At 35.2% G+C, this 22,536-nt stretch overlaps 2 protein-coding genes across 2 annotated transcripts in view; both read left to right on the top strand.

Moving 5' to 3' along the window:
• Positions 1-10,605, top strand: part of LOC134541488 (sodium channel protein 60E-like) — a 219,708-nt gene extending 209,103 nt beyond the window's left edge. Inside the window, exons 28-29 of the mRNA XM_063384980.1 lie at positions 2,288-2,427; positions 5,629-10,605. Of these exons, the coding sequence (XP_063241050.1) occupies positions 2,288-2,427; positions 5,629-6,343 (855 nt within the window). The 3' untranslated portion in view covers positions 6,344-10,605. The remainder of the gene's footprint in view (positions 1-2,287; positions 2,428-5,628) is intronic.
• A 5,881-nt stretch (positions 10,606-16,486) lies between these two features.
• Positions 16,487-21,438, top strand: LOC134541595 (uncharacterized). The gene is made up of 2 exons (XM_063385136.1): positions 16,487-16,545; positions 17,380-21,438. The coding sequence occupies exon 2, from the start codon at positions 17,399-17,401 to the stop codon at positions 18,608-18,610; it is 1,212 nt and encodes a 403-aa protein (XP_063241206.1). The 5' UTR covers positions 16,487-16,545; positions 17,380-17,398; the 3' UTR covers positions 18,611-21,438.
• Positions 21,439-22,536: the final 1,098 nt, after the last annotated feature.

Here is a 22,536-nt window from a genome sequence, read left to right as displayed (position 1 = left end):
ACCACCTCGCTTTAATTCGTGGGTAATAAATGCATAAATCGAGAATGGCTAGTAAATTAGTAATTTGGTTTTTGTAGTAGAGTTGAAATTATGTACCTAATAATTTGTTTACTGATAATTTGTATGTTTAATTTCTTAATTATTTGTGTTTTTAGTTAAATTATTTATTTTAACTTAGTCAATGATAGATCTCAGGACAGGAAGCGATCGAATCAGTTATTATTTTAACAAGCTATTTTTGAAGATTTTTGGAATTTTTCCCGAAATTCTAGCTAAATAACTAAACATTTTTAAGATGGCGGTCAAGAGGGTCGACAAGATGGTGACAGTTGAATGTCTGTTAATAAATAATACTTCACTCTAGTGGGCAAAAATTAAACTAAAATGGTTACAGCACCCTCTAACAGACAATAACCATATTTCGGATTAAATATGGCAGCCTCTAGCAGACAAAAACAGGACGGTCGCCATGATGCCATACTGGCTGACGGAATATCTGCCTTGGCATTAGTGGCGGGAGGTCTGTTTGCCATTGTCTTCCGTAGGGGAAGGATCTGTCGCCTTTTTTAATCAAATTACCTTAACTGGTTCAAACCCAGTACCTTTTCAAAAATGTTTTATCAATTTTTAATTTCTTCTCAATTTTGTAGCTTAAAATAATTTTGATTTTCAATTTGGTTAACATCTTTCAAACTTGCAGAGGTTCTTTTAGATTAATATAATATAAAATCATTATTATTTCTATAAATTTTAAAAATTTTCCCATTAAAATCTGATAGCAAATATTTCTTTTCCAAAATGGCAGCTGTAACGACATTTGTAATGGTTATGTCAATATTTTTAAAAATCAAAGAAACAATAAAATTCGTCCGGTGGGGTGGGGGGGGGGGGTTCATATCCAAAGTGTTTGGTTTATAATGTTAGTTCAACTACTTGATGACTAAATGTTAAGTACTAGATTTTTAAACACATAATACTTCTTTGTAGTAAAATAAATTTTTAAAAAATTAATTTGAAGAAAATGAAAAATTCCTGGTATGCCATACCATAAAATGTATAGCTACCAAAATATAAAGAATTAATTTTAACTGTTTTGTTTGCTTGATAATAGCTTATGCAATTACTTCCCACAATCAATTTAGCTATGTTACTAATTAATTAATAAAGCTATTACTATCTGGCGAGTGGGAATAGAACTAATTTAAAAAAAAATGTCTCAGTATAGGAAATTAGAGTTTCATCCCCATGATGTGCTCTGTTGTCAGATGCACGACATAGAGCACAAAGGTTTCAGACACAATTTTGTAATGCAATTAAAATTGGTTTAATGCATCGGAAAATTTGTATTCTGTAAGGTAAATTGGAATGAGAAATGTGGAAATACATTTTTCTTGTGTATTTCATCCAAAGCATCATTTAATAATTTCGATGTTTTATTTTTTATTATGGAATTATACTGGAAATACGTTATCTGGGTTTCAAAAGTTTTTGATAAACTTTTGTTCATATAATTTAATTTTAAGTATTTTAACTCTTTTAAGTATTGCACATACTTTCATGGCATGCGTTGTTATAAATAGTGACAGACTGTTTCAAATAGTTTCCCTTATATTTGGTTTTTAGGATTTAATTTTTTTCTGTCATAATGACAATTAAAACAAATCTGTCACTATGCACTATTTTGTGATTTTATAAAAAGGAATAAATAGTTTAATACAAATATAGTAAAAATAATTTGTAACACATGGTTAATTATAGTGAGAATTGTAATTTTAACGGCCCGGGTAGTGTCAATCTGGCAACATTGTTAGCATACTGTGCCCTTCCACTAGGCGTCGCAGACTTCATTTACATGTCTTAGGTTGTAACTAGTTTCTCTGAAGGCCTGTGGCCTGTTATACCACTGTCATTTCTTTGGAACGTTATCAACATAATTTGTAAGACTATATTTATTCATAATAGGCATTCGCACATAAATTATTATTTTTTCCATGTCTCAGAATGTCCTTTTCGTACTTTAAATATTTATTTAATTTAACTATTGAACTTCCATAAAAAATATGATGTTTGGTTTCCAGGTAGTAATAAATGATACTAAAATATTGATTTATTTAAAAATTACAAATTTAGCATTAAATTGAAATATATTAATAATATGAACACTGTTATTGTAAGAACACATAGAGTTTAGAACTTAGAGACAGTGGCACAGGCTGTATAAAAATACTGCTTAGAATTGTTGTAATTTCTTTGTGTTGTTATTGCTGTATGTTATCTCATGTAACAGCTGCAAGACCAGATGGATGTCAAATTCAAGAAGCAGTTTCCAACGAGGAAAGAACTAGAAATAGTGTCGTCGACAAGAATATGGAAGAGACAAGATAAAGCAGCCAGGCTGATACAGTCAACCTTCCGGGAATACTTGGCGTAAGAGAATTAACATTCCTTTATTCGTGAATTATTAAGGCATAGTTGTGATTTCAGATACATAACATAGGCGAATAGACTGAATTAAGATTACAAATAAAATAATACGTACGGGGTATCCTTTAAAAAACCATATATTTTTCTTTGCTTTCCAAAATATTTCAATTAATATTGCTGTTAATATAATCTTGAAACATAGTCTCAAACTATTTCATTTATTTAGGATATATACAATTGTAATTTCCAAAAGATTACAATCACCAATTCTAATTGAGTTACATATTTTGCTTAAAATTTATATCAATACAGTTATAGCAAATATGGAATAAGTTTGTTAACAAAGTATAAAGTTATGTATTTCAAGTTAATTTTTTAGATTTCCCAACAGTAAAGTATAATAAATTTTTAATGAAGGATAGTAAAAACTTGTTTTTATTTATTTAAAAGTTGAATACTATTGGATAAACAATCAATAAATATTAAAAATTTGCTCTCTAAAAAAGATAATAGCCAGCAATTCATTTAAGACTTACAGGTAGATACAGCTCTATTAGAGAAATTATTAAATTTTCAATGTATTTGTTTTACTATGTGCTAAATAGATATATTTATTAAATATTTTTATGCAATAGGAAACTTTGCTTTAATACAATTCTTTGTATTTACGCCATTGAAGTTTTGCATTGTTTGACATGGAAAAACTTCAATATTGCAAGAGAATAAGAAAACAAAGAAAACCTAAACCCACACAGCTATTTTTAATCAGCTTTGTCAATCTTTAAATATGAAATCGGACAGAAAATTCCGTTGAAGAATTAAAGTAAGCAAACAAAAAAAATATGAATACCATGGCCTAACAAAGAAATTTTCTGCGATGTTATTGAGATTTTCTCTCTCAGGTTTTATGTTGTATTTTTTGCATTCTTGAATGGTTTTTTTTTGTGAAAAAGAGGAAAACTGTCATGGTTTATGGTCCAAAAATTGTTTTAAAACAAAGGATACGCCACTCGTGCCCTAAAATTATATTATTTTAATTTAATAAAAAGGCCTAGGAAACAGCTGAGCAAAGTTATAAAGAAAAATACAAGTCTTACCAGAGGTGGCACGAGGTGGTAAACAAGACAATTTTATACTCCCTGCACACAAGCAACTTGGGAGATAGTGGATCATTTAAATAGATATAGGTAAATGACAAATAAATAAATTACTACATAAGTATATTGGTCTATAGGTTTCCTGGTTTATTTAAAAGAATTGAATTAAATCAGTTTTTCCTTTGTTTTGATTTCACAATAAAATGTATTAACAAGTTACAAAAAGGAGGGCTGGCCCGATATTAAAACACGTTATATTATACTGTTAACAACAAATCAAGCACAGAAAAACAATTTAAAATATGTCCTTCCTGACGTATTATAGCAGGTGAGGTTCGTCCACTCATTACTGTAACAATTTCACATATTCTTATTTGATAAGTTCTCTTTGGCACTGCTCGCTGGTATTCATTTAAATAATTTGTTTCGTTGGTGGTAGGGAGAAGTAATATTTTAAATATCACCCAGGGCTTCAAAGTTGGACATCTGGCCGGGAGTAAGCTCTTCTTAAAGAGACTGAAAGCTGGAGGTCCTGGACAACATGATAGGTGCAATTTCGGCGCCCAAATGTTGGACCCTGTCTGAAACACAAGCCAAATTCCAACGAATTAGACCTGCTTCCAGACATTCAAACATAGTCGGCGCGAAAAGGCCAACAAAACGGGAATTCGGGAAGGAAAAATAGACCGAAGTACTCACCAAACAGGGTGTAGCTCCTGGACTCAGGAAATGTCTCGCGCAGACATCCGAAAGGCGCGGACCGAGAATTGCGCGGATGACGTGGCAGAGATCATCATTTAGAAAGATAAAAAAAATTAACAAACTTTAAATTAAAACATGACTTGTTTTCTAATTACTACGACTGACTGGCTACTACTAAAATTTGAAACCGGGATCACATCCCTTAACACAGCTGACTACATTCCTTATTCGAAAGAGTTCGTCGTTGCCGCGAAAAATCCTCTTAACAGAGGGGACGCCGAGATGACACGGTAAGTAGCCGAAGTCAGAGTGCCGCGATGGCGGACAAAGCTCCTAATTGAAACGGGTGCTCGGCCCTAGGGAAAAAAGGGGGAAGGTTCGGCTCTAAAACTTCCGGAGGTGACCGAGTTGGTCGTAACCACGACTTCAGTTGTTTGCACTGAAGGGCGAACACTGCGCTCTCTACCGGCAAGCACCGAAAGCTACATACGATCGACTTTTACAGGACGCGAGGAGGAATCATAGGCCCTTATGGCGCAGCGATGCTGCTCTCTGACGGCCTAAAGGGGAAGGAGAGAAGGAGGTTAGCAAAATCGCCGTACTTTGTGTCGCGGGCGTCAGCTCCACTTGCTGGCGACAAGAGCAGACGTTACTATTTCTGCCGCTAGATGTCGTGGGTGGTCCATCTTTGCAAATTTTTTTTTTCTATGGCAAATCGTCCTTGAAGTCGGGCACTGCCTGGCGAGGTTCACGTTAGGCCAATGATCCTGGGCTAAATTCTCAGAACCAAGGTGGAAAGCTGTGGTGGTGAGGGGGTACAAAAAACGCAATGGGGCTGGGAACGAGCGTCCACGGGATACTCGTTCGTGCCGAGACTCGCTAGTCTCAGCGGGTCTCTAAGAAATAGAGCTTGCAGGCCAGAAGCTGCTCCATGCAATTTTAGTCATGTAGGGAATTAATATTACAAACCACGGACGTGACTGCAAGTAGGAGAAATATCAAACGGACTGCCAACGACATCTTAGACTTGCAAAAGATCAGATTGGTCCCTGATAAAAGGTGCTTCGGTCCACTGGCGCCACGTTTAACTAAGTAGAGTACACCAGCCTAACAAAGTGTAAATAACCCTTTTGTAACCAAATTATATAGAAAATAAAATTTCGAAAAACAATTTAAGATAATAATAACAATTTTTAAAAAATGTGCCGAAATACCTATTTTCCGGCACACATAGATATAGGTGTATTCATGAAAAATGTGTAAAGGACATTAGTTAAAAATAATAATTTTAAGCAAGTTTGTACAAATTACATAATGTATTTTAAGTTAAATAATGCTGAGATGATGAGGTAGAGCACGTGAGAGGTGTATGAGGTGCGGTGAGGCGAGGCGCCGCTGTGCGCAGGCGCAAGCGGGAGAGCGAGCGCGAGCCGCTCGACCTGGAGGACGAGACCACGCAGACCTCGAGCCCGGGCGGCGGCTGGCAGAGCCGGCTGTCCGCCTTCCTGCACGTGCACCGCGGCAGCCGCGCGTCCTCGCGCAAGTCCTCGCGCGCCTCCGACGCCAGCGACGCCTCGGAGCTGGGCGGGCCCTGGCTCAACCTGCCGCTGCTGTTCCTGTCCGCCGCGCAGCCGCCCGGCCTGCTGGGCGACGAGCCGGAGGCCGCGCGCGTCTGCATCACCGTCAGCGAGGCCAGCCCCGACGCGGCGGGCGCGCCGGCCGACGCCGTCAGCATCATGGTGACCCGCCCCTCGCCCGACGAGCCAGACTCGCCCTCCTCGCCGCCCGCCGCCCCCGGCGCCGCCCCCCTCGACCTGCACCCGCTGGGGCTGTGCCCCGGCGGCCCCACGCTGTCCGTGTTCCCCGCCGCGCCGGCACGGAGGCCCGCCTCGGAGAGCGAGACAGGGCCGGTCGAGCCGCACCCCGTGCGCGTGGGGCTGGGCTCTGCGCTGTCGCTGTGCCCCGCGCCCGAGCGCCGCCCCCGCCAGCGCTCCGAGGCGACCCCGCCGCCGCCGCGCCGCCGCTCCCGCCCCCGCGCGCGGCTCGCCTCCGACCCCACGCTGGTGCGCGCGCTCGTGCACCGCGAGTCGGAGGAGTCGGCCGACGACAAGGCCAGCTGATGGGAGCCCGGGTAGCCTGGACCGCGCTGTCCGGCGAGCAACTACCGTGCAATCAGAACTACCACACCCTCGCGGGACTTCGTCATTGTTGCATTGTTAACCAGTTCAATCACGTCGCTCCGGCTGAACCCACTCGGAGAGGCAGTTGGAGCTTTGGCTGCGGTGATGTGTTGCTTAAGTATGATTGGTTCGTTGCCGCCTGAAGGCGACAGATATTTTCAGGCTTTGACTTGAAATATATTTAGTTGTTTTAATTTTTGAAAGAATAAATAATTCGTATGCAAAACATTATAGTAAAATGTGATGAATATCGGTTGATTTGCTATGCAAACGTATATTGTAGAATCTTTTTTTTTTTTTTTTAGAAAACGTTTTGTTTTAAAAAAATAGTTTTTAAAATTTGCAAAGAAAATTGAAGCAGTTACATTATATGGTTCCAACAATGCATGGTTAAAATTGCTTTACATTTTATTGTATAAAAATAAATGCCAATCAGCATTGACAATATTGTTACAGTAACAAACGAAATTTTATTGGAATTGAAGGCCTATTGTAGTTTTAAAGATTTTAAATCATAGCATATCTGACGTGCGCTGTGTTATTCATGAAGCTACAACCTACAGTAGAAGTCATGTAATATAAATTGCCATCGTTTTTAGTAGTATTAAAAGAGTTGTTAATAATAATGTTTAAAAATATCCAGAGTAATTTATAAAATCAAATCATAGGTTTATAAATATATTTGACATTGGTACTGAATATTATTGGTTTCAGAGCAGCACAAAATTGCATATATATAAAACATTTACCATAGTTATCGTTGAAGAAATTATTTTCGTTATGATGGAAGTAAAAGTAGTTAAAGTAACGTTACCAATCTAACATAAACTTTATACACATATATTTTACAAGTAGTTTCCTATTATTATTAAAAAAATATATGTGATTTTTCGATACAGAGTTTTTACTAAAACATCGAATATTTTTCACTTCACGATTAATTAAGTTGCTTAAATTATATGCACGTCTTTTAATTTATAACGGACATATACAAATAATGCCAGTAAAATATAAAACCTAAGATTTTTTCATTAACATTAATGAAACAAAACAGTGTAAAATGTCTTACACTCAGAAATAAAAATAAAAAACTAAATACAAATAAAAAAGTTTTAAAACTCCTACTCTCAGAGTTACAAAAATGTTTCGTGTACAAGATGATGTTTGAAAAATAAATGTTACTAAAATTTCAGTTATAATATATAAATTATTTCTTATTCAAAAACTTAAGGTGTTTAATGTTAAGTTTCACTAAACTTTCAGCTGAATAATGATACAGATACTTTAACCCTTTCATCTAAATTTAAGAGCTAAGGTTAAAAAAATGCAGATAACATTAGTTTATTATGGACCTGAATGTTTGTTATTAGTGATGAGTTTTTATTTCAGTATGCTTTTTAAAAAAATATATGTGATTTTTTTTAACAAACAAAATGGGCCTAGTTAAGAATAAAAGTTATAATGATTCTGCTACACAAAATTTCAAATAGTTAAAATTCACTTTAACTTCTAATACGTCAGGTCCTTAATTCTGTATACGTTTTCTATGGTTATTTATTTTTATGACAAGATGGAAAATCCTCTGATCTTCGAAAATACTAAAAACCACAGTTTGTCAAATATTTATACAAGCAAAAATGTTTGAATCAGATACTTTAGCAAGATTAAGGGTGAAGTTTTGGACAGAACCAAAAAAAGGGTTAGACGTTGTAAGGAGATCCATGTATTCATTGCAAACGAATATTGAAAAGGAAAAACTCCAAAAATAGAGTTGATAGCCAAGTACCGAAAGCTTTAGTTTTCTTCTGAGTTTTATTAATAACAAAAACTTCACTGCAAAGTTTGGATTAAAGAGCTCGCTTTCACATGAAAATGGACTTTCAAACTGCAGAACATTTTTGTAGCGTCTTCTTGCCTGTGGATTTTGCTTCAGCTTTGTTACTTACACGTCACTATCTAATCACATTTTTAAAATGCAACATGTGCACCATGCGACACTAAGTTATAGTGTTCATCGTCGCTATCCATTTTCCACGTTAATAGATTGCTGTTGCTTCAATATTTAAAATGTGGCTAAGAAACCTTCTTACATTGACATGCGCATTAAAGGAGCCACTGCGCCCATGGTATTTTATTTTTACGCGGTGTATCATTACTTACTAAACATAGAACGAACACGCTCCGGATGATCGTGAAATATATTTTTGAAGTTTTTTACTGAAAACTATTTTACGGGATACTAGCACTTACCTACCAACGATGACCCAAATATAGTTTGTTGACAGCGAGATACAAGCCTTGCTTCTTACCACTGCGTATTGTGCAGACGTGACCCCTAGCTGACGACACTACCTCTCATGGCCAGTTGTCCCATAAGAGTTGAAGCGTGATCTCCTTTTATCATAATTATGGTGCACCGTTATGTTTTAAGCGCTGAACGAAGTTCATTGGGATCTTTAAGATGAATTGTTTAATCTGACGAGACATAGCGATGATCTCGGATCGACATATTGCGAGCAGACATGTCCGTAATTGGTACGCACTTTGTGCAGGTTGCATTGGTGTTCACTCTTAAATATTCAAAATAATTTACAAAATATAAGATTAAATTTAATGCATACATAAACTCGCTGTTTTTTCTAGATTGATAACCACTTTCCACATTAAATATTTTACGTTTCTAAAATGCTCGTTATTTTAATTTAATGCATTTTTTTTTTTAGTTTGTCAACATTACTTTTTATACTAAATACTAGCGGCAAAATAGAATAATTCTATTCACATTTCAGACAGTTTCATTCATAGCTTTTTATACTGGAATAATTTTTAAGTTGTAATAAAAATCAAGGAATGCGAGGCAGCAACAGCATAAATAAAGTGCTATCTTTTGGCACCCGCAAAATTTATTGCGCGCCATTCTACAATCGTTAAAATAGACTATAAATATTTCCAGCCCACCAACAGTAATGGACATAAAATTTCTTCGACGCTGTGGCAAACGGTTGCCTAAGGTAAATATGTATAAACTTTGTTTCACGCGAGCGAAATTTATGTAACGCCAGCATGTGATGACGCAACGTTTTGGAGAATAATACTTTTTTTTCCTTGAACTAACTATGATTACTGGATCGCATATCAAAGAGCAGAATGGTTCAACTGGCCAGACTTTTGACTACAATTTTGCCTTGCCTAGCCATTGAATGCACAGCGCGAAACTGACTCGTTTGTGATCTAAATTGGGAAATACTTTGTTTTGCAAGCATATTGTGTTGATTAAAATATGAGGGAGTCATAATTGATGTTAAATCTTCGTGTGAGATTTTAAAACACAAGTTAGTTATTAAATTTAAGTAAAGTCACATTAACATTTTGTAACGGCATTATCATACCTAAGTTACAATTAAAAGTTTGCGTTTGTTTTAATGGAAATAAAATATTTATGTATTTTTTTTGTTATATGGACAATGAGAAAATTGTATGGCATTGCCAATTCCAGTGCTGAACACATTACAATTTTTTTAATTTGTTAATTTAATTTGTTAACTCTGAGAGTATTGTCATTAAACATTTTTATCAATGTTACTAGCATTATTTCATGTTCATCTCTCAGAATTTTCATATTCACTCAGCAGTGATGTATGTAAACTACCTGATAGTTTCATTTGATAATTGGCACCAGCAGTGGCTAAGAATGGAAAAATGGTACCTTATTTTTATTGGACAACATATTTTTGTAATAATTTAATTTTTTAATACAATTTAAATTTTTGTAATTTTTTTTTACCTTATTAACATTCAAGAGGTCTTTTTCGTTATTGCCAAACATGTATTTGCCTACTCAAAGAAGGATTCAATGTAATGAATTAGAAACATATATATTTTAAGAGAGGATAACTGAATAAAGATAAAAGTTGTGTCATTGGTAATACATAACGTAAAATATAAATTTACTTAAAGTTTATAATTACTAGTTTCTTTAATTTGATCATGCTTTAACATTATTCGTTTTGAAGTATTTTTCTATACAATATTTAAAAAATAATTAAGTATTTGAAAATAAAAACCAACAAAATTTGTAAAATGTTGCATCTTTTTTTATAAAAAGTATATTTATTGAGTGAAAGAGCTCGCTGAGCTGACAAAAAAGAAAAAGAATTTTAACAAATGCTGTGTTCCATAATGTAAATTATTAGAAGAAAAAATCCTACTAAATTTAAATAAAGAAGAAAAAAAATTAAATTAATATTCATTTATTCATCATTTTGCAATATGCTAATTTGTAGCACATAAAAATATTTATGCTAAAAGAACAGTGCTCTAAGTTTTCTGTTTTTTAATAAATCTTACTATTTATCTATTACCTACTCTAAGATACTTAGCCTACGTGTATTGAGAACATACCATTCCCCCTTAATTCAAGAATAAATAAAATTGCATTCTCTTTCCTTAAAAAAATTTAAAAAAATAATAAAAAAATCACTTTCAAATATGTTGTTCAAAATGATTTTACTTATTTGTCTGAAATTAATTTTTGCTGCAACACGACATCTGTAAAGAGGTTCGTGCACACACACTAAAGGCACACAAAGTATATCTTGATTGTAGTATTACTCGTAAAGTTAACTCTAGCGGTAACACTAAAGGTTTGTGAAAACAGTGAAACTTATTTGAAGTCTAGGTACATCAACAAAGTCCTCAGTTTTCCATCCCGGTGGGCGTAACGGAAAATTACAACCTGTTTCGTTTATTGCACCTGTCTTGCCATTCAGCAAAATTACCAATGAGACCTATCAGTCGCTCACTAATACTTATTTTCTGATAAGTTTATTTCCAAAACCAGGAACAAAATTGCTAAAGTATACTAACATTTGGATGCGTTTCTAGCAACTGGGTCAAACCACTGACCCAATTTAGTCGTTACCTAAGGTAACTTCCAGCAAATGGCGGGAAACAGCTTGAATAATTAACTGGCCACCATCATGGCCAGCTGCACGACGACGAAGTCAAACTGCTCGTTTAAATGTGCGCCGAAAACATTCGACGCATTTTCTTCATCACCAGTCGCTCGTACGACGCAAATAATACAGCCCTTGTTTGTATTAATTATCACAACAGCATCGACGAAACCAGTACGAAACACGACCGCATCGTCTTACCTTTGAATATATATACTGTATAGAAGTCGCCAGCCCAGGTTAAAATTTCTAATACGGTTTTGAGGTAGTTGGTTAATTCACCGCCGCAATCGCCACCATCTCTAGGGCATCGACTTGTGGTGGTCCCTAGCGGACAAGTGCCGAACTCTTCAAACACCCCTTCCCCCTCCCGTTGAACGACGTTGAGCTGCAGTGAATGATGGATGAGGGGTGCGGGGAATGACAGCGGGCGACAGCGCTGCGCTCTAACGTGTAAATAACAACTTAGACGATACAGGGCGTTACGGCAGCGCACTGCAGCGGTGAAGTTCCCAAGCTGCTCATCATACGCTTTTGAAAAACGTAGAGTAAATCCTATCCACTCGCGACTTCTATACAGTATATATATTCAAAGGTCTTACCGAAACCATCAGTAACGACACATATTTCACCAACACAAGTCACCTTGCAATGTTTTGCAATATCAATTCGTTGGCACACATATTGCTGTCTCCACGTGAAGGTCTCCTCCCCTCCCTATCAAAAGCACCCAGCCCTCGCGTGACCCTCCACAGCTCGCACATAAGGTCACTGGCGCTACCTCGCGGTGGAGCGCGCAACTTCTAGGCGCGGACACTGCCAGCACCTGGCGCGCCACACTCCCATCACTCGCACTAACTGAGGAAACTTTCGCAGGCGCGCTCCAGGGCGCCAACCTCACCAAAACAGCACTTGATGGTGGCGTGCACTGGGTTTCATTGAGGTGGTCCTCTTTTCATGGTTTATGCATTTTGTCGCTGCTGATTCGTCGTTTTGCACCGTAGTGGGATCGAACCCGGATTCCAATACGATGCAAGTCCTGCCAAAAACACAATTGGAGCCAAATAAACTACCTAAAGGTAAATGCTTGAATAGGCAGCACAAAGGGATTACTGATGTACCTTAATATTTTTATTTTAAGATGTTCATGTGACCACAAATATATGCAAACATTAAATAGCAGAAATAATAAAATTACAAAGATCGAGCAAACGGTACAGGCCATACAGCAATCAGATACAATATACTTTAAGCAGACGCCTCGTGGTATATACCTAGCATCAGAAAAAATTTAATATTACTTACGTTACCCTTCCAAACATAGAAAACGTGGTAACAACAACTACAGGGCGTTACAATTTAACGTAAAAAAATTCAACACAAAAAATTCCCCGAAACAAAGTTGACATTAATTTAAGGATATCAACTTAAAATACTGGAGTTAGCAAATACAAACAAATACAGGCGATACGTTAACAAGTATAGGTTTGTGTAGAACAAGAAAACTTATACGAGTCACTTCTGCCAAGAGAAAAAATTACTAATTCAGCTACCATAACTCTCTAATGCCACAAGGCGCAAAACGTACGTACCAAAGATTCCGCAAGTAACAGTAAAATACCAGATGCGTGACATGGATCCTACTCGGAGAGAAAACTCTACTAACAAACATGATGTGCTCCTCTGGGCTCACATGGAAGCTAATCATGGCATAGAAGAAACATTACAAAGAGCGAGACCAGCCAAAAGTACGCCGCTAACTAAATTATGTTCTAGCTAGCCGTTACAACAATATTTAGATAAATCATAAATTCAAAGTTGACTTATATGGCTATGTCTGGCCCCAACGTACCGACGTAACACAACAAACTAAGAAAAGACTTCTGCCGTGACTCACATTCATACACTCAAAATAAAATTATTAAAAAAATAACGGACAGGAAAGAATGAATTGTTGGCTGTTGGAAGGGACAGAGGGGAAATACACGGATATTACTAATGCGCCAAGGAAAAGTCGATAATTCTTCCACTCTTTAATGCACACCCGGTGCAGTTTAAATTTACAGATGTCTCTAAAGACTTCCATGTCATCAAAAATGTTAAGATATAGCATGGTGTGTGTATATAGATATATAAAGTATGTAAAGCTGGAATTTTTAGAGGTGGCACGTCAATAAAATTTAAAAGGCTTTGCTTTCATGAAAACAGTGAATGTTTATCATGTTGATTGCAGCTACCATCTTTTACATTTATTTTGTTGAAGTTTATAAATAAAGATAAAATATTCTACGGATTTAAATTTAATTAGGTGATTTTTTTAGAAGTTAAAATTTTAGACACTAATAAGTAATTAATTTAATTTAATAAAAATTATTTTAAAATCTTGATCCTACAATACTAAAAAAGTATTTCCTTGTATCAGAATTTCTTACTCTGTTTATGTTATCTACAAACAAACACAATAATAGGAATGTAAAATACGACCGACTAAAAAAAAATATACCAAGGTGTTAGCAATCAGTGCATGCTTTCAAAACCTCCTGCGTTTGGTTATGAAAAAGTAGAATTATAAAAAAAAAATTCGAATCAATATTCGTGCCTTTAATGTTGTCTTCAAATAGGTCTGCCCTTACTATATATATGTTCCATTCTTTGCCACTGCAGTCTACTCGAATATTAAAATATGTAATTTTTTCAAATTGTAAAATGTACCACGTAAAATATAAAAATTCTTATGACTTGTTTAGAAATAAAACTTGTTTTATAGAAGCAGTTTAAAAATTGTTTCGCTAATTTATTTTTACTTCTTATAAAAAAAATATAGCCTGGTTTGCCAAGCAAGAACATTTTATACTTTTTAAACAAAAATACACTCTTCCGTATCACAATCGCAGTTATTTTCAGGCCATTTTTCACAGTTTTTATCAATATTGAAATACACATTTTAATTTTAAAAAGGAACAGGTCTGGTAAACCATGAAAACCTCTGATTTTCTTCATTTTTCTCTTGGAAATGAACACTTGTGTAATTGCAAAAAACAAAGAGCCTTTTTAGTAGGTATATTAAAAGATTACAAGAGAAACGAAGACAAACTTTCTATACTTAATTAAATATAACGCATGAAAATTTGAAAAGAGTACGCAAACGAACAAATAATTTTGTACGAACTCATGCAGCCAGCAATGCCTGTGTCCAAGAAAATTTTTTCGAAAGTAAGAAGTTTGTAATTAATTATTTTGAATAAATATTTATTCTTCAGAAATTTATTACTGATAACGTTAACATTTTTTAAAACTATAAATGATGACCGAAATATATGAAAAAAATCAAGCACAGTCTTACTCTTTCTACCAAAACACACACCCAACAGTAATATATATTTATTTACTTGCCTAATTCGTTTTTTTTATCCCATCTGACGATTAACATTAAACAATCCTACAACGTAACACTAAATAGCATTTGGACTATAAGTATTAAAGATTTTTTTTTAAAGAATGCTTTTTAAGGCCAAAAAAATCATGCCTGCCCGTTGGTACTTTACATGAGTTCCCCGATAAAATGAAAATTCTCTGTGTTTCCTACTTCTACATACCTCATTACGAGAGGACTCAAGCAACTTGTCTGCCCACCAGTTTCCTTAATTCTGTGTCATTAAGGGGATTATTACACATTCTGTCTTCTGGTATCGCTAATAAGAGGTTTCAAATGTCAACACCATTGAGGTTATATCAAAAATTTGATTAAATAACACGATATAAATTAATGATTTAACATTTGATCAATGTAGAGTTTATGCTTAATATATAAACACAAATAAAGTGAATGTTTGTCAAAAAAACTTAGTTTTTAAGGAATGTAATGTACCCTTTTTTTGAATATAGATTGTTAAAATATTAATCTGTCCACAATGACAAGATTTACACAATTTGCAGTTAATATAATTAATTCTTTACAGCAAATTCTTAATTGCTTGTTTAAATTGTTTTAGCCACATACATACATCTTAGAAATAAATTAGTATATTATACTGAAAAATATGTTTCTAAACACGATGATAATTTTTGCTAACATCATGTACTTCTTACTTATACTGCGAATTGATTCGACATTATTTTAGCAAATAATGTTTCTGCTGCAACGCAAATGCATTCTTACTTCAGCATCATCAATGTTGAACCCTGACAGGCAAACACGTAGATCCTGGTTCAATTATGCTCCTGCACTACGTCTACTGCAGCGTCTACACTTGTTGTTACCCGTTCAAGGAACCAAACCTTTAGAAGCCATTTATTTAGCCAAATTATATATATTTAACAGAAGTATCAGCTTTTCGAGGTTTATAAACAATTTTGTATGACAAAATTAGTTTGAATATTTGAGTAAAATGCTGTACAAACCACTGTGTCATTTCTAATCACACTTTTCAACACTTTTAAATTATTTCACACAATATATCCTCCGCAAAAATTTTAGTGATTGACTGACTATCAGTAAATGCAAATAAATCTTCTACAACCTAAGATTTATGGCGAAAACTCCCAGCATATTTGTAAGCTGAAATGAAAAGTTTAATATGGCGGACTAAATTTTACTATATTAATATTGTTTAAATTTAATAAATAAACTACGAGTGCATGCGTGAAAATTTTGCATAGAATTCGTTTACATCGCGGAAGTAAATAATAAGCTAATCATTTTTATTTATTTTAGTAGACACCTATCACGAGATCAGACGAAGACCATCTTTTAAACTTGAATATCTTCTATTATAAAATACGATTTGGGAAGTCCCTTTCTGGGAAAATTAACTGTAAAAAATTGTAATTATTGTGACAGGTATTCAAACACACAACATGAATTGATACTTCACCGCTACGCTATGTAACATCTAGACATATTTTTTACCACTCATCACTGCCAGTATCGATGTATGCTTGCATAAGGTTTATGAAGTCTCCGACAGACCTTGCAAATACAATTCTGTCTGGCAAAGCTGTATATCTCAGAGACATATCAATGCTAGCATGTTACGCAACAGCCACATGATTGTGTTCATGACAATGAACTTTGTGGTCACACATCTTGTTATTTACAGTGCAATAGATATAAAATAAGACTGAAAACTGAACAGCTAGTGTCAACACGTCTTCAGGCACGTGAAAAACACTAAGGGAGAGAAATTGGTTAGTATTTTTCTGTATAAATCTACTAACAATATTAAATGCTTCTGGACGTAACTGATAATAAAGTGTTTCCTGTTTTACGCTTTAAGACACAGTTCTATTTCATTTATAAATTGGATTAAGAGCATTTATTTATTATAAGTAGTATAAAGTACTTAAGATAGCCTAAACTTCAAATTTTAGCATGTGAACACAATTAATTGGAGAAAGAGACTTATGATTTCCGATACCATCTTCATTATTTCCAATACAGCTTTAATATTGTAAAATTTCTATCAAAGTATTCTAATTATTTTTTTTATATTTTGCACCATTATTTTATAATGTCATTAATGTTTTAATAAATGAGAATATAAAAATTATCATAAATTTAAAGTTAATTTTTTTACTATTGCGTTTAACAATGTTGAAAATTAATTTCAATAATATTATGATAATTAATTTAAATAATTAAAAAAAAATTCGAGAGCAAAAAAAAATTATTTATAGCCTATTCTTGAAAACAAATTCTTCTCAAATATTATCATAAAAGGTTTCTTTTCAAATGAAAATGTTTGACACAAAAATTATTCGCTGTGTAATAAATATGTATGAAAATTATGCTACAAATATTTTAAAAACAAATTCAACAGAATGAAACTTATTATTTACACTGCCACTTATTAAATAATTTATTTTAAAATAAAAAATCATTGGGATTAATGGTAGTTATTTTCTGTCCAAAGAAAATTTTTCCTATGTATTGCATTTACATTTGTATTGTTATTGTTGTGAAAACACCTTAATAGTGCCTCATAGCCAAAAACAACTACCAAGTGTGAATTCTGATTCTAGCTAACGTGCTGCGTGAACCATGACGACGGAGGTTTTGAGTTCGCTCCCGGAATGGCTGACTGAAAACTACCTCTCAGATGTTCTTCACAAGGGAAATAAATCAAGTCTTACAACCAAGATTCTTCACGTAACAAGTGCTTCTGAGCAGGGAGATAACTATTTGGGCACTGTGTTTAGGATGGTTGTGGTGTGCAACAATGTGCAGAAATGCCTTATTGTAAAAATTATGCCAAGTGAAACTGAAGGAAGTAAGCCCATATCCAGTTTAGGAGTATATGAGAGAGAGCGCGATATGTACTATAAAGTGCTTCCGAAAGTATACAATGTTATGAAGGAAAAACTTGGCCAATTTGAGTACTTCAGTCCGTATTGCTATATCACAACGAGGACTGACGCTATCATATTAGAAGACTTGAAGCCACTGGGGTACCACATGGCGGACAGGAAGAAACAGCTCGATATGGACCATGCGCTACTAGTGTTGTCTACCCTGGCGAAACTACACGCCTTTTCCTACATCATGGGTCCCGAGAGTATCAAACATTACCATGATATTTTCTTTTCCAAAGAAAACCGAAATTTGAATGGAGGATTACTAGCATCTATTTTCAAGAGCTTGTGCCGAACAGTGTCTGAATGGGAGGGCTACGAAGAGTATGCTTCGTCCTTATGGAACTTCTCAGATTCAGTGGTGGATCGATTCAATGACGTAGTTGAACCCACTGAAGGTTCGTTTTGTGTTCTTACCCACGGAGATTGTTGGACAAACAATTTCTTGTTTCGCTACTGTCCAGAGACTGGAAAAGTAATGGATATGAAATTGATAGATTACCAACTAGGACGATATGCGTCTCCAGCTTTGGATCTAATATACTTTTTTTACTCCAGTCTTCAGCTTGATGTGTGGAAACAACAATACAGGCTCTTGAAGCATTACCACGACGAACTCACAAAGTGGCTAACTACAGCAGGGTCCAGTGCGAAAGCCTACACGTTCCAGGATCTGCAGGCAGATATGAACTCCAAGCTTGTATTCGCTCTCGCCACAACATCAACGGTGTCAGCGATTGCTCTAGCTGATTCGGGAGATGGACCAGATTTGGAAAAACTATTCCACGAAAATAGTGAGACCCATGTAAGTCAGTTTCATAAAGCGCATAATACAGACCAATTTCGCGAAAAATTGCAAGTGTTTCTTAAGTACTTTGAAAAAGAAGGTCTCCTAAGTTAATTGCAGAGGAGATAGTATTAGGTTATTACAAACAAAAAAACTAATAGAATATTAATAGTTAAGGATATTCTATAACCTAATTTCGAAACAAGGCAACATTTTAATAACCGACAAATTACACATTAATATAGGCAGTATATTATATTCGAGAAAACATTATTTCTTATTTCAGTTACGCTCACTGACACAGATAAATTCATTTACGCCAAACTTGTTTTCCTTTATCCAAGAAAAGAAACAATAGTACTTGAAACAATTTGAACGCTTTATTTTTTTGTATAATAGCTATGCCTCTAAACTATAACATATGTACAGGTTTTTAAGTATTAAAAAACTAACATCTCGTAAAAAAGTCTGGAAATTGCTAAAACTAACCCTTTACTGTGGTATTATTGTCTTTTGACAAACAAGTTGTTTTATTAAAATGTTTTCTTAGTATTATTTTGATTTTATTTTATTGAAAATTTAATATTTTTTACAAAAAATTAATTGATATCAATTTTGTCACACTTTTAACATTGTAACTATTTCATATTAAGTAAAGTTTTAGAAAAATTCTCAGTTCATCACTTACTATTACCTCTAATAGATAAAACTGTAATTCATTATCCACGAACACATTGTCGATGCTAATTAAACTATATTATCGATATAACAAAAGTGATTCGTAATTATTTGGATATAAAAATAGATACTAACATGTTAGCCCATCTCAATCTGAAAGATTGTCGATGAAATGCTGGTGAAACCTCGCAGATAAGCAATAATTTTAGCATGGTTGCCGAACAGGCTGCATGCTACACACTTACGGAAATAATATTCACAACGAGGGAAAGTGGAAAACTGGAAATGCAATGTTACAGAATGTGAAACAAAAGTTACAAATATGATAATTACGCATATAATTATTAGCTTAATCCAGCTTCACTAAAGAAAAGAAGAAAAAATGTAATCGTTTATAGCGATCGTAGGAACTAACGGTCACTAACAAATACTTACCAACGGCACAGTCGCTACAAACATTGTTGTCCCAACATGTTGGGTGTGGGACGGGCAATGTTTTCCCAACATGTCTGGTGTCTAATAGGCACTGTTATCACAACATATCAGGTGTGAGACGGACATTTTGGTGCCAACATCACTGGTGTGGGCTAGCACTTTTGTCCCAACTGGTCTAGTCTGGGGCAGGTATTGTTGTTCCAACAAGTCAGTGTGGGATAGGCACTGTTGTATCAACATGTTAAGTGTGGGATGAGCACTGTTGTACCAACATGTCTAGAGTGGGATGGGCTCTGTTGTGCCAACATGTCTGGTATGGGTCAGACTTATTTGTCTTAACTAGTCTGTTGTGGTTTGGTCACTGTTTTCATAAAATGTCTGGTGTGGGATGGGATTTATGGTCCTTACATTTCTGGTGTGGAACGAAAATTTTGGCACAACATGCGTTTTGTGAAAGGGCAATGTTGTCCTAACATTTCAAGTGTGAAACGGGCATTGCAGTCCCTATGTATCTGGTGTGGAACAAACACAATTTTTTCTCAACCTTTCTTATGTCGGAAGAACATTGTTATCCCAAAATTTTTGATTGGGACGGGCATTTTTGTCCCAACATGTCTAGTGTGGGGTGTGTTCTGTTGTCTCACATTTCTAGTGTGGTGTGGTCACTGTTTTCCCAATATGAATGGTGTAGAATGGGCTCTATGGTCCCAGTATGTCTGGTTCTGGACGAAAAATGTTGGCCCTACATATCTGACATGAGACGAGCACTATTGTCCAATAAAGTAGCTTGTAAAACGGGAATTTTAATCCAAAAGTGTCTTGTGTGGGATGGTCACTGTTGTCTAAACATATCTGGTTGGGTGAAGACACTTTTATCCCAACGAGACTTATATTGGACTGGACTATTTTCTCAACATGACTGGTGTGGAAGGGCACTGAAATTCCAACATATCTGGCGTAGGACAGGCACGGTTATCCTAATATTTCTGTTTGAGAGATGGGCAATGTAGTCTCATCGTGTCTGGTGTGGGACGGTCACTGTTGTCGTAACATGTCTGGTGTGAAATAGGCACTGTTAACCCAATATTTCTGGTGTGAAATGGGCACTGTTGTGCCAAACTGTTTTGTATGAGGCGGGAACAGCGATCCTAAAACATTTGGTGTGGTACGAGCATTGTAAAACCTAATTTTTTTTTGGGATGGACATGGTTGTCCTAAAATATATGTTTCGGGACGTGCTCTGTCTTACACCCAACATGTCTGGTGTGGGGCGGGCACTTTTAAATGTGTGTTAATGGGTGGAAGTAGGCCCGTTTTGAATTTCAAATGTGTATCGTATGTGCAATTTTCATATTGTCGCATTAACATACATCCAGGATTGTGGTTTTTTGAACTCATCGACTATTGAGTCGGCATTAGTTTTTTGATCCAATGTTCACAGTGTGTTTGACAGCTGCGTTACCTAAGTCACAGGTGCTAAATTCGTCAACGCAAAGTGAACGACACATCTTCAGAAGACCAGGCCAATTATTCTTCAGAAAGTACCGGTTGAGTTTACCGGGTAGTCAATTAGACAGTTAGCACGGATCAATCACGTAGTCATATAAAAGTGTAAAAATTAAGAGGCAATGTCAAAGGTTTTCAAACACAAAATTCTTTAAATCACAAATATTTTATAATCACCTTTTCCTGTGTAGTTGTTTTAATAAATTAACTTACAGAATGTTCAATATAATGTGAAATAAAATTGTATCATTATAATTTATAACGACTTTTTAAAAATAAAATTTAAAAAAATACTTGAGTAAATGATACTGCAATTATCTCAAATGTCTTCCTTTAATTTCTAAATAAGCTATTTTGTTGTAATTTCCTTATTTTTAATAAAATGTTTTTATTTAATTTGCAGCATGAAAGAGCATTTATTTTTTTCTCCTTTAATTGTTTACTAAGCTTAAAAGAAAATCTTGGTATTTATACTCTGGGTACCACGAGGACACATTCCATGCTCCAACGAAAGCAAAGTTGTTTACTGGTTTAGCAGCGCAGTCAATATGTGTACGAGACTCCAGTCTTATGGGGAACATACTTGATCTTATTTACAGTTTCATCTAGTGTTATAAAAAGTTTGTATACTATAAGATGGCACTTGAGGCCATGGGACCAAGGTCCTTCTCTAAATTGATGAGAAATCTCTGAATTCCCAAGACACAGCTGATAACCATAAGGCATTTCCAGCCCAGCCGATCTGTCAAGAATAATGGAAAACCAATATGTGATAAACCTACATGATCCTGGGGAAAGCTACATAAATCAAAATTTGGAAATAGTGAATTGGTGTGGCAGTATTTTCCAATAAATCTTATTTGCCAAAGAGGTCGTTTATTGGTTCTGTAAAACGTTTACTAAAACACTACGGAAATTTCAAAAGTACCTATCATTAATATTTTACCAATGTTGATCTTACAATTAATACCCTCTCAAATATTTCATTTTCACTTTAAAATGTTTTATTATTTCAAGTGTGTATACAATATCTTAGTGATAAATGGAACAGCTTTGAGTTAATTATAACATATATATCTAACACTCGTGATTTCACTTTGTCATTTGTGGTTACCATTAGCTACAAGAAAAGTAAATTTAGATATGAATAATATTTAAATAAAAATTAGAAAATTTCCTGAAATTAAAATTATCTTTCCAGGAATTTCACAAATGAACTCATTCCTAACGTACCTGCTTACTCTACTCATGTCCAGGTGTATCTACCCGCCAAAGCCTTCACTAGCTTCTAGTGTATGCTAGGAGCAGCCCTCCACTCTCCCAGGATAACCTCCATACTCTCATGCGCCAAGGGAAGTGCTCTGCAGGCCAATCCGCGCCGCTTGCAGGTCGTGGCAAGCCACTGCTTCATCTAATAAGCC

Source organism: Bacillus rossius (assembly GCF_032445375.1).
Source record: "Bacillus rossius redtenbacheri isolate Brsri chromosome 4 unlocalized genomic scaffold, Brsri_v3 Brsri_v3_scf4_1, whole genome shotgun sequence".
NCBI classification, from domain to species: Eukaryota; Metazoa; Arthropoda; class Insecta; order Phasmatodea; family Bacillidae; genus Bacillus; species Bacillus rossius.
Note: the sequence above shows the minus strand (reverse complement) of the source record. Positions and strands in the feature narration are given on the sequence as shown.